Source organism: Daldinia childiae (assembly GCF_008694065.1).
Source record: "Daldinia childiae strain JS-1345 chromosome Unknown Scaffold12, whole genome shotgun sequence".
Lineage (NCBI taxonomy): Eukaryota > Fungi > Ascomycota > Sordariomycetes > Xylariales > Hypoxylaceae > Daldinia > Daldinia childiae.
The window spans coordinates 356,283-368,478 of record NW_022984653.1 but is presented as its reverse complement, the minus strand read 5'-3'; the positions used below and the strand labels follow the sequence as shown (position 1 = coordinate 368,478).

Genomic DNA, 12,196 nt, shown 5'->3' with positions numbered 1-12,196 from the left:
TTTTTTCCACTTGACTTCAATCCCTAGAAAAGTAACTTTTCTTTATCATCAGCGAGTTATCTCTAACTTCTACTTTCTGGTAGCTAATACCTAAGGCACTAGCCTCAGATTAGCTGCTTTTTAAGTTTGCTGGCAGTCAGAGCTGTATCTAAGAGCTGGCGGGAATCATGCGTACCTAGGTACCTCTTAAGGTTGTAGTGGACGTCAACGCGCTACTCACCGGGGGGGGAGGTTTCAATTGCCTAGCTCAAATCAGCTATTATTAGAAACATTTCAAAATCGCCTCCGAGGCTCCATAGTTGGGGGAAAGATTCAAGATCGAGGAGGTACTTGGACTAATTTGTCGCTTCAACAGAAGCACATATTAGAGACAAGGTATCCTCGAGCGCGCACAATAATTTTATATAAACCTATTTCATATTTCCCGTCAAGATTTCAAAGAGATGCCTTAGAGCTTACTACGTTGTTTGCGATTGACTATGAAGATATCGTGACTAGTCCTTCCTGGGTTAAAATCACAGCGAGACCCTTGCCATACCAGCCCCACGGTTTGGGAGCACATACGCTAACTTTCGGCCCCGCAAAGGATCTCAAAACATTGTTTAACGTTTAACTAGACCATTACAAGTACGTAATATTATTAATGGAAGAGTCAGTGGAGGTGGTGGGTTTTGATATTAGCCGCTAGTTCACCTTGTATCAGGATTCAAGAGCCTGTCAAGAAATACTTCTAGATTGGACTCAATGGAAGGATGTCGTGAAGCCTACGTGCGCTAGTCGAGCTCACGTCAGTCAATATACCCCCGCCTTCGGGCATAGAAAACTAAACGATGTATGAGAATTATAGGTTAGCTGTTATGTTTTTCTTTTTTTTTTTTTCCGGAAATATATCGCTATGAGGCATCAAAAAGAAAGCTGCCCGAACATACGTCAATACAACACGTTACTGAGCCGCTCTCTCTCTCGGGAAAAAAAAGGTAAGAAGTTCAAAGACACGTGGGTTAGCGTACGGACTGACATAAGACGAAAAGCCATGTGGGAGTGATTTAGGACGTGATTGATAATGTAAGGCGTTGCGTGGTTCGGTGCCTCGCAGTTCTCACATAAGTTATGTGATGCGAGAGTTAAATAATTGGCTCGCATACACGCACCCAATCTACATAGTACCAGTCTATGTACCAGTCTATGAGATGGCTGCTCCTTTTAAGGCAATGATTGTTACACGGAACGTGGCAGTTGGTTGTTTCGATACGACCTTCTATGCATGCCATATACCCTAGCTAACCTCTCCTGGGTACCTAATCGACTTTAACTGTGCAGGACTTTAGTCGAGATCCTTCAAGATTTGCTCTAGGTTAGTCTTCTCCGTCACTAGCACAGACCATGCCTCATCGACTAGGTACATACTAGGGACGACTAAGACAATTATACCTGACCTTACCGTTATCTCAGCTAGCTCAGACTAGATTTAGTTAAATGCGCCACTTACGCCACACCAATGTGGCCCGTGCCAATGTATCTGTGGGGTACAGCATGGCGTTTAACTAAATCTAATCTAAGGTATTCTGGTTATTTTTGGGGTTAGATTATATATTTTTACTAGTAACAATACAATACATTATAATCATAATATTAAATTATTTAATAATTATATATAATAGTATTTTTCTTTTATACCTTGGGGTTAGTAATATATATATTTAATTTCTATAACAACTTTAATTCCCGATAAACTAATAATTGAATCTTTTTTAAGCTTCGACGTTCCGAAAGTTAAGGTATACATACTTACCTAGTATATAATAATAATTTGCTCTTAAGCTATAAAATAATAACTAATAAATAAATCTGCCTCAAACTTGGGCAGTAACAAACTATTAGATAACTTTACCCCCGAAGACTTTAAACGTGAATATAACTCGTAAATATAACTTCGTACATGTTATAGCTAGTACGTATATGCCATAGCTAGCACGGTATTAAATCGTTCTTGTGTTAACAGTATACTTAAACTGCAGTCCAGGATTGATTAAATCTAATCGATTTGTTATAGCAATATTAGTAAGGTTAGCGAATAAAATCTATATATATATATGTAATTATTTACTGTTGAATGATAATTTTATATTTTTAATATAAAAAAATATGGTGAAAAAGAAAAAAAGACCAGGATGCCTTAGATTAGAATTCCGTGTTGTATATTTTAGGGTTTCAAGTGTTCTGATTGGTTAAAAACTGCTGTGGCGGGAGGGATACATCAACACGGACCATTCTAGTCTGAGCTAGCTGAGATAACCTTACCGATATTATTATTATAACTCCCCCCCACCGAAGTTAATTCTGTGCCTGGGGGGGGATTAGAATAGGCTTAGCCAATATGGGTGACTTGGTGATGCTGACCCATCTTATACACCTATCAGCTCAGATCTTGGCAGTCCAGTAAACACGCAGGGCGAGTAGGCTTTTATAAAAAGACATAGCCTGCTTACGGGGTGCTACATGATGTCACCCTACCATTTCTCAGCTGGCCTATAGTGCTGAGTCGAGCAGCTCCGTTTCGACAACTTCTTTACCCACTTACCACGTTGATTCTCATGCATGTCAGCCCGTCGGCCACGCATCCTGTCTGAGGGGCTGCCACTCCGAGTAGATGAAAATTGATTGAACCTAATGTATAGATAGAGTTCTTACCCACTCGTTCGCGGCCATGTGTCGGCTTGGGAGGACTCGTTTCTTTATAACCATTATTTGCTGCTCCGACAGCAATCTCCCGTTTTCATCTCGCTCTGGCCTTGGGACGACTCGAGCGATGTGGGAGGGGTTGTCCGGTGGGAAAATCTGAATTTAATGGCGGTCCTCTCATTGATAACCTCGGCCAAGTTGGATACGTCCCTTGACGTGCCCGCCCTCAATCCGCCGAATGATATCGCATCAAATTTTGACAATCCGCCAAACAAGAATTACATTGCCCAAGCCGTAATACCAACATGTTTGGCTCTCACGGCTATAGCTGTCCTTCTCCGGATATGTCATAGGCTGTTCTACGTTAAGAAAACTGGGTTTCCTGATGGTAGGTTCCTTACTAATTATATTCTTTTATTGATTCTAACATCCAGTTCTAGTATTAATGTTAATATCTCTTGGCTGCTATATCGTAGGCGCATACCTAAATTACCGGCTGGTAGAGAACCCTGGCGCCTTTGTTCATCAATGGGATGTTCTACTAAAGGACATGTCGGATATCCTCTTCCCCCTATTCCTCAGTGGTAGTTTCTATATCGGAGCTGTCCTGACAATAAAAGCGGCGATACTTCTGGATTGGATCCGTTTACTCATTCCGTACGGCGTGCGGAATAACTTCTTCTGGTTCTGCTATAGCGTGCTGGGCGCGAATGTCGTATTCTACATCGTAACTCTCTTCCTCATGAACTTCGCCTGCGTTCCTATTGAGAAAAATTGGAACCCCCTATTCGTCGGTGGCTCCTGTCCGGTCAACAGGAAGGTCCTCAACATTATATCAGCTGTGCTGAACCTTTGCTCGGATATATCAATTCTGCTTCTGCCGCAGCACATCATCTGGCGCTTAGACATGTCAACGAAAAGAAGAGTCGGCGTCTTTGTTATCTCTGCTATGGGTGTTTTGTATGTGCGAATAGTTATATCTTCTATACTTCTATATTTTCATCTGTTTCTTTACTCTATACTTTTCAATGCTAAGCTAGGCTTACCTTTCCAACTATCTTTTCTTTCAACACGTCTGAACTTGGTAACCGATAGAACGCTAACATTAGGAAATACTATAGCTGCTGTGCTTCAGCAGGGTTACGCCTTCGAGCGATACTCAACTATTCTAGGTCAGATGATATAATTTATCACACGGCGCCTGTGATGCTCTGGGCTCTGGCCGAGATGACTTGCATGTTCCTCATTTACAGCACTCCAAGTGCGGCTAAGATCCTGTCAGAAATCCGGTTTCTTGACCGGTTTGCTTCATCACCACGGTCGCTTGGAGATCGACTAACTCGACGCTCAGGCTCCAGAGCCGGTATACCGTCATGGCCTGGCTCGGATATGATAAATAACCCACAAGCGAGTTCATCACACGCATACTATCGCAGGATAAATAATTTCAACCGCGGCGTGGTTCTGACAACGATAGGCTCTCAGGGCAATATGCGTTCCGATTCTATAGAGCACCTCAAGGACCATGTAGTAATACAACCTCCCGAGCGCGGAAAGATAATACGGACTACACATTTCGAAACGCACGAGGAATATGGCGATTTCGAGCGCGACTTAGCTTTATGCGATGGATATGATCGCCAACATCCCTGGGCAAGGGACCGTATCTAGAAATACGGTTCTTTCATATAGATTAATAAACATTTTAATCTTGATATCGAATTTCCATATGTTCACATTACTGATAAAATGGCATTCCGTAATGGACCAGGATATAGGACCAGGAAGAAATTAACGCAATCATGTCTATGTATGGTAGACTATGCTCTAACTAACTCGCTGATCTTAAAGCGCTAACTAAGACCTTCTTAGGAGCGTACAATCGCTTTAATCTAGGCTTTCCCTTTGGTAGCGTCTGTGTCAGCCCCCGTCTTGGTATCACTACTTACATCCCACTTTGAATACAAGTCCTGGGGGAGCATCTTCTTCGGGGTCGAGAGTTTCGACAGAATCAATTTCCGCTCCCTTGCGTCATACCTCAGCGTCACACTCTCGTTGCAATCCTTTACGACTTGGACGATTTTGCGGATCAATGCAGCCAATTTTCTCAAATGTCTTTGGTTATCCTGTTCCCATCTCTTGATCTGAGCAGTAACATCTTCTACCGTTGGAACCTGGAACACCCCACGCTGATGATAAGCTCGTACCAGCCTAGGGGTCTGTGACACCCAGAGTTGTGGCGCGATCTCTCGAATCTCGAGGGGCTTGTGGGATACACGAGTTTTGATTTCAAGAGTGGAGTTGAGAGGGACTGCTTGGCCATCTTGTTGGACAACTAGCTTCGATCCCTTACTAGTAGTCCCAGCATTGTTGTTCGTCGGCGACAGAGAGAGTGATTCGAATACGCTTGTCAGGTCAACTGGTGATTGTGCTTTATTAGTAGAAGACGACGACGGGCCCGTCTTGGTATCCACATATCCATCTGTCTCATGGCGGACGATGATGCTCAATCCACCAAAGCGGTACGAGATGATTCTATGGTGTCCAGTACTACCAACGATCTTGTTAGTTGTACAGGCCTTTTCAAATTCGTGTCCGAAGCCCCTAAACTCATTGGGGCCGATGAACTCATGAGTGGCGGTTTCATCGCGGCTGAATATCGCAGTATTCTTGTTAACCTCGATGTTAATAGTGAACTCCTCGAGCCCGTTTCTCGAAGCAGTAGGATCGATAAAAGTAAGAAGTTTGCGGATATTGTTTCGATCAGTCACGACGTCAACCGATTGGATATCAAAGGATGGGTCCGTTATATAAATAGCACGGAATAGGGGTTCAAGAGGACTGTCGGGGTGACGAGCCGCATTTTGGGCAATATAAATAAGGCCGGTGTCCTTATTTAGCCTCTGAGGAACCTTTGGGGCAGTCCAAAGTGCTGGGCTACCAGGAACAGCTATGGTGGGTTTGGGTGATTCAATCCAATTATAGGAAGATAGGTATTTGACATCGGTGATTGATGCAGTAGGAGGAGCATCGAGACCTTGAAGATCTAAAGGAGAAATCTTTGCGATAACTCTGGACGACATTGTTGGATATGGATGGTATTGAAATAATTAGGTAGAAACCTTGAGGTAAACTAGATGAATGGAATATTTATGAGATGAATGAATATAATATAACCCCGCTATTTTGACCATAACAAAAAACACCTTGCCTGCTCAGCCTGCCTTCATATGGCTGCCTCAAAGGCCTCAAAAATATATGCGGTCGCACAGCATAGCCTGCCTACCTTCTATTCTTTAAAATGGTCATATTAATGCATAGGACTTGCTTGTGAGGCCCAATTAACAAACCATATGATGCGGGGAACTGCCTATGCCGGTAGCCGTCACTGCCTTGAGCCTGTCAGGAGCTGGGGTTAGGAGCGGAATTAAATTATAGTCAAAACTCATTTCCATCCTAATAACATTGAAGTATTAGTGACAGGTGACAGAATACGTATTCTGATGTAGAAGGTGCTATCACCGACGACAGGGGAGGCCTCATATGTCAAGGTTCAACTAAGAAATGGTGAAACATGTTGGTTCAATAAACAAGGCAGACTTTGGGAAGTTGCAGTTTGGTCGGGTGGCTGTTGGCTTGCGGCGTTTGGCATTTTACCAATATTAACAAAGTGCAATATAGAGCTTATATTATTAAAACTACCATTATAGCAAACAGTAAATAAACTATCTTAAAAAACTCATCAAGACCGTTAGTTGTGTCCCCCACCGCCAATTACACCCATATTATAAGATACATATATCATTTGAGGCCAATACCAAAATATCATATATCATGTATCACACCCAGTTGACGTGTCAAGTGAAGCGTAGGACAACAACCATTATTAAGAAATATTCATCCAATAAAAACTACGGAACCCCGAACAGCGTACCAATCTTTCCAACCTCATTTCGACCTAAGTAGTGATTTGATGTCTCGAACCTTCCAGGTAACTCTATTGATCGATTCAACTTAGTAGTAAACGGGATTCTCCGGATCAGTAAAGTCAAAGACAACAGCTGAGTGCGGTTTAGCACCACCACGGTTCGCAAATTCACGTTGGAACTCTATGCTGCGATTGAAGCTTAAGGACCCGTCGTCGAGGATGTCGATATACAGAGCCTTATAGTCCGCTGGGGTGTTGATTAGGCCGATATCTCCCGTCTGTACAAAGTAGTCCGTTACTACGATGTGTCTCTGGTCTGGCGTGACCTTAATGTAGTGGGGGCCAATTGTAGGTTGATCCTCATCCGGATCATCCAATCGCTTTACGTTGTCCAAATCTGAGATGTCAAGAGCAGCGATATGGTCTGCTGTTGTCAATGTGAAATAAGCGAAATTTCCATCCGCAGTAATATCAGAGCTATAAAGTAGTTAGTTACCCGAGCTGGAAGCCGTATATAGATATAATGAGGGGTCACTTACTAGATAGCAACGGTATCTCGAGCCTTAGGTCCCAGATCGTATAGCAGCTTCGCTACACCTTGCTTGCCGTTACTGTCCTTACGGAAGGGATAGATAATCCACACCTGGCCTAAGTGCACTGCAGTTGCGAGAGCAGCTCCTTCGGGATTTCCGGGAATGAACTTGACATCTTGAATACCGCCGCCCTATATTAATCATTAGAAAGAGGTCTATTAATAGTCAGGAAATTCAAAGTTGATATCACATACATCGGGTATCTCAATGGTGCTAATAATCTCGCGTGATGGAAGATCCCAGAGCCGTAGGGTGTTAGCTCGTTGAATTCCCAAACTCGGTTTTAAGATGCTCAGGGGTACAATGAAGTCGGAAGTAAGAATTATGTTCCTCTCGAAATCAATTGTTAAACCATGTGGAGAAAACTGCTCCCCGAGGATGTTAAGCAGGCCGTCCACATTCTCAGGCCACTCATGAATGATGTTGAACTCAGCATCAGTTTCAACTAGTCTTCCCGGCGATGTGCCAAGAGCAGCTTAAGTAGAGTTTAGCAGGAGTTGAGTACTTGGCGGGATCAACGTATTAACTTACAGCCCATATAGGTGATGAAAAAGCCTCTGCCGTCAGAGTTAGTAAGCCGATATTCAATACTTTATCATAATAATAGACTTACCCATCAGGTTTCGCACGAATTTCATCAACGATGGATGAAAGTATTCCACGGTTGCTCTTCTTGAAAGTTGGACGGTATGGGTCCGTAGTGTCGAAATAGAAAGCAGTGTCTTGCGTCTTCAGGAGGGATAGCAGCCCGCCACCAATCAAAGTTTTTCCATCGAGAGAAGGGCCAAGATGATGTGGGCTGTTTCCACTTGAGGGGACATCTGTGACCCAAAGGAGGGTTCCAAATGTGTCCTACTAATAGTTAGCTACCGAAGCAGCTCATGAAGCTATACCCACTCACGTCGTCAAGACTATAAGTAGCCAGAAAGTCTATAAATTATTAGCTAAGCTTACATATTTTTGTAATCGTTAGGATACTTACCTTTATGCTGATTATCACCAGATGCAGTCCAGAAGTAACCTATCTTCTTAGGCTTGATGTTGCTTGCCTCAAAGGGGGGGCTCTCTAAGGGTGGCGTTGGAATTTGCAAAATAGGTAGAGGCGGAGCATTGCTCGTCAGGGGTTCGGTGACACCAGGAATCGTAGGGATTAGTGGAGGTAAAGACAGTGCCGAAACTGACGGAGCAGCTAGAAACGCAGCAAGCAGTAAGGATAGAGAGGAAGACATTATGGAGAGTGATGTCCAACCTTGAAGGTAGGTTATCTCATAAATATTGGCTTATAAGGGAGAGACAATAAGATCTGAGTTCAATGTTGTATCGAGGTGTCAACTAACTCCCATTATATAGTAAAATCTGTCTTAGACGTTTCCATAGACCTCAGAATCATATTCCATTAACAATCACAAGCCGCCTTTCAGCTCTTGCATTTGATGCTATCCCACGAAGTGTTGACGATCCCAATTCCCCTCAGATGTTGCCATAATTCGTATGAATAGCACCACGAAGCTCTTGATCGTAGTATTATCTCAACATCGACTAGAAAATTCAAACTCTACTAGGTACGAGCTACGGACAAAGTAATCAGCTACTTCGTATGAGGTCAAGTATCGTCACGAGAATGGAAAAGTTTGAAGGTCAAGTAGCCGTATATAGACTTGATCGGCGCCTTGCGTTATTCCCTTCTACAGTTCCCAGAACCTGGGTAAGATAATAGTCTTCCAGAAGAGGTCAATCTGCATAGATATATGCCAGTTCAGGCTACAGGCTGCATGAGCCAACATTATGATGCTCCAGCAAAGCTTAGTTTCTGCAGTGCCAAGCTATCGGTTCCAATAGTCTGGATGACAGTTACCGGGACATGGGTTTTCTCTAGGTAGGCTAGTAAGGATATAATCATATCTAACTATAAGCTTTTGATCGTGGGGTGGCGACCTCATCGTCTACCTATCGCCGACTTCACGAAGTAACCTAAGGTTTATATTAGGTATAGGCAGCCAAGACATTCTTTCTTCTAGTTATGTTCAGAAGCACCTAACAGGTAGTGAACGTTGTTCTAAAACTGCGAATCACCACCTAAAGCCTTCCCCCTAAGGAGTGTAGCCCTAGACAATAGGTTATACAGTTTACCCACCGGTGCCTTACAGCTTACAGTAGTGATACGCTATTCTCACGTTCTAGCTTTATACAGTGATATTATTCATGGAAGCTAAAGGTGAGAAAGAAATAGGTAAGCCAGTCAGGTACCTGTTATTATGTCTAAATGTAGGCGTAACAGTTATCATGCATATCACAAACGTCGCTCATTTCCCCTTTTTGGACATAAACGCTAAGTAACATGCCTCGTTCTCTCCCTTAGCTCAGTTACGAATCTAGCTACTAACAACGACTACTATCTTTATGTGCCGCAACGAAGCCGCAAGATGGCGTAAGCAGTCACTAGCAATTACCAGATGATGATGAGCGTAGATAGTTCAAGATTTCGTTCCTTCTACTGCAACGTTAGAGTATCGCTCATCAAACTATGCAGAATTTATTCCCCATTGATGTCTTGCCAAGACATGACGTTATTTTAATATGGATGGTGCGTTTAGGAGCGCGGCTGATTATAGGCCCCCGCATATGAGCAATAGGCAACGTCACGCGGGAATCTCATCAAGTTCATTAACATCTCCGGGGTCAACCTCGCTTGGCGCTGCGATGCAGGTATTTGGGGTAGGTTTTTCTCGTGCATCGTAGAGGTAATACCCCTGGCTGGGCGTGAATAAGGAGGGGAGCCCAAAATTAGCTATTGCGATGGCGTGCCCTACCGGATGAAAATCCGTAGATTAAAAGGTGTATATAAACCAGTAGTAACTTGTTCTCGCTGCATGATCTCCTGGACTACATCTGCCCTGCAGCACTCTTATTTCCACTACCGTACGCTAATAGCCAATATGAGGGTTCTCCAAACCTCCTTCGTATTTCTCGCAGCATGGGGTGCTAGTGGTTCTGTTATAGAGCGTCAAAGTAAGGGTGGCTTCGAAGACGGCCAGCCGATTGACGGTAACGGAAAGGGTGCACCATTCTCAGGTACTTTTCACTATTCATATCACCGGTATTCTGAACCATCATATTGACCATACGCTTCTTAGGTGGGACGAACCATGCCCTTGACCTCCAGAATCCAGACAATCTTGGTCAGCAAAGCACCGATAATGGTGTCGTGCCAAACCTCAAGTGGAGCTTTTCAGACTCAAAGACGAGGATTTTGAGAGGCGGCTGGGTTCGAGAACAGGTTGTCACAGATCTGCCTAGCAGCAAACAGATCTCATCTGCTCAGCAGCATTTGACTAAAGGCTCAATCCGGGAACTGCATTGGCATCGAGTGGTAAGTACTGCATCAATGAGATATAATATTTCTTTACTAACAATATGACCTCAGGCTGAGTGGGGGTATGTTTATGCTGGATCAATCTTGGTTTCGGGAGTAAACCAGGACGGTCAATTCGAAGTTGCCAAGCTCGATGAAGGAGATGTTTGGTACTTCCCTAAGGGTGTAGCTCATACTGTCCAAGGTCTTGAGGACGAAAACGAATTCCTCTTAATATTTGACGACGGTGATTTCGATGCCGTGGGGTAGGCCATTATCTTCAACCTCATCACCAGTCAATCCACGCTAACAAATCCAAGGACAACTTTCAATGTGGACGATTGGATCACACATACTCCAAAGTCGATTCTTGCTAAGAACTTTGGACTTCCTGAGTCTGTCTTTGGTTCAGTGCCGTCTCCAAATCCGTATATCTCTAACGGGACTATTGACTACCATAACGTGACTGGTGGCAATGGTGAGCTCACTGGTAATGCCTCATTCGCCTATTACTCGAAAGACCATCCTCTAGAAAAAGTTCCCGGAGAAGGCGGTACACTTCGTATAGTTGACTCGAAAACATTTCCCATTGCGACGACGATAGCCGCTAGTATTGTCACCCTTAAGCCTGGTGGTCTGCGAGAGCTGCACTGGCATCCAAACGTAAGCCCTGCGTACCATCTCCCGGTTTCATATCTAACAGAGTTCTCAGGCCGAAGAATGGCTTTACTTCCATAAAGGTCAAGGACGCGCGACCGTGTTTATAGGTAGCGCCGCTGCTCGGACCTTTGACTTCAGAGCTGGAGATACCGGCGTGTTCCCGGACAATAGCGGTAAGCTTGGGTCTCAACTTTTTAAGACTTGTATAACTAACGAACCAAGGGCATTACATAGAGAATACTTCGGAAACCGAGGAATTGGTATGGATCGAGATATACAAGAGTGATCGAGTCGAAGATATCTCCCTGACCCAGTGGCTCGCTTTGACGCCAGCGGGCATTGTAGCTACATCTTTAAACATTCCGCTCAACGTGGCAGAAAACTTGCAGAAGGAGAAGCAAGTCCTCATCAAGGATAGGTGAGTGGCTTGTACGACTCGTATAAGCTCTCGAATGGAAAGATACTGTAGCCTGCTTCATGTTGGTGCGATAATTCAGAACTTAAGATGTAATTCATAATATGATAGCTTATCAGCGTTACTATTGCATCCATGTCACACGCATACATGGACTCCTCTTACTCGTCAATCGTCTTGTCCTAAGCGTGACAAATGTGTCGTGCGACAATAGTCGACAACCTCTAAGGACCGCTAGCACATGCTTCCAACTCTCTGTTGGATTTTGAACTGCACCTGCGACAGGACGTATAACTCCTAATTTACGTTCACTTACCTTGAAAATTATATATATCGAAGTAGAATAGAGAGCCTCACGACACATCGTAAACCGTTGACCTAGAAGCTATATTCTGACGGTTGTGTCTTGGCAGTAAGGCTGGCGTGCGACGAAGCCACTACTAAATCCATCGTGTTGGGTGAGACTAATGCTACTGTCATCTTATACGCACATCGCCCCCAATAACTGGCCAACAATATCTCAGCTGACATAAATAGCAAAGCTACCCAAGTAGTGCAACAAGTGC

The 12,196-nt window shown here is 43.9% G+C and overlaps 4 protein-coding genes across 4 annotated transcripts; 2 read left to right on the top strand and 2 right to left on the bottom strand.

Annotated features, from left to right (window-relative positions):
• Positions 1-2,847: 2,847 nt before the first annotated feature.
• On the top strand, positions 2,848-4,082 carry GL218_08334 (uncharacterized protein; the record flags this gene model as incomplete). Its single annotated transcript, XM_033585134.1, has 4 exons — positions 2,848-3,070; positions 3,123-3,642; positions 3,804-3,983; positions 4,034-4,082. The coding sequence occupies 4 exons, from the start codon at positions 2,848-2,850 to the stop codon at positions 4,080-4,082; spliced, it is 972 nt and encodes a 323-aa protein (XP_033440748.1).
• A 492-nt stretch (positions 4,083-4,574) lies between these two features.
• On the bottom strand, positions 4,575-5,765 carry GL218_08333 (uncharacterized protein; the record flags this gene model as incomplete). The annotated part of the gene is made up of 1 exon (XM_033585133.1): positions 4,575-5,765. One exon carries the CDS (start codon positions 5,763-5,765, stop codon positions 4,575-4,577), a length of 1,191 nt encoding a protein of 396 aa, XP_033440743.1.
• Positions 5,766-6,696: 931 nt separating this feature from the next.
• GL218_08332 (putative 56kda selenium binding protein) lies at positions 6,697-8,432 on the bottom strand (the record flags this gene model as incomplete). The annotated part of the gene is made up of 7 exons (XM_033585132.1): positions 6,697-7,087; positions 7,150-7,334; positions 7,398-7,678; positions 7,735-7,760; positions 7,817-8,055; positions 8,105-8,133; positions 8,186-8,432. 7 exons carry the CDS (start codon positions 8,430-8,432, stop codon positions 6,697-6,699), a joined length of 1,398 nt encoding a protein of 465 aa, XP_033440742.1.
• Positions 8,433-10,139: 1,707 nt separating this feature from the next.
• GL218_08331 (Oxalate decarboxylase OxdD) lies at positions 10,140-11,637 on the top strand (the record flags this gene model as incomplete). The annotated part of the gene is made up of 6 exons (XM_033585131.1): positions 10,140-10,275; positions 10,338-10,573; positions 10,628-10,821; positions 10,876-11,218; positions 11,268-11,388; positions 11,438-11,637. 6 exons carry the CDS (start codon positions 10,140-10,142, stop codon positions 11,635-11,637), a joined length of 1,230 nt encoding a protein of 409 aa, XP_033440745.1.
• Between the last annotated feature and the right edge of the window lie 559 nt (positions 11,638-12,196).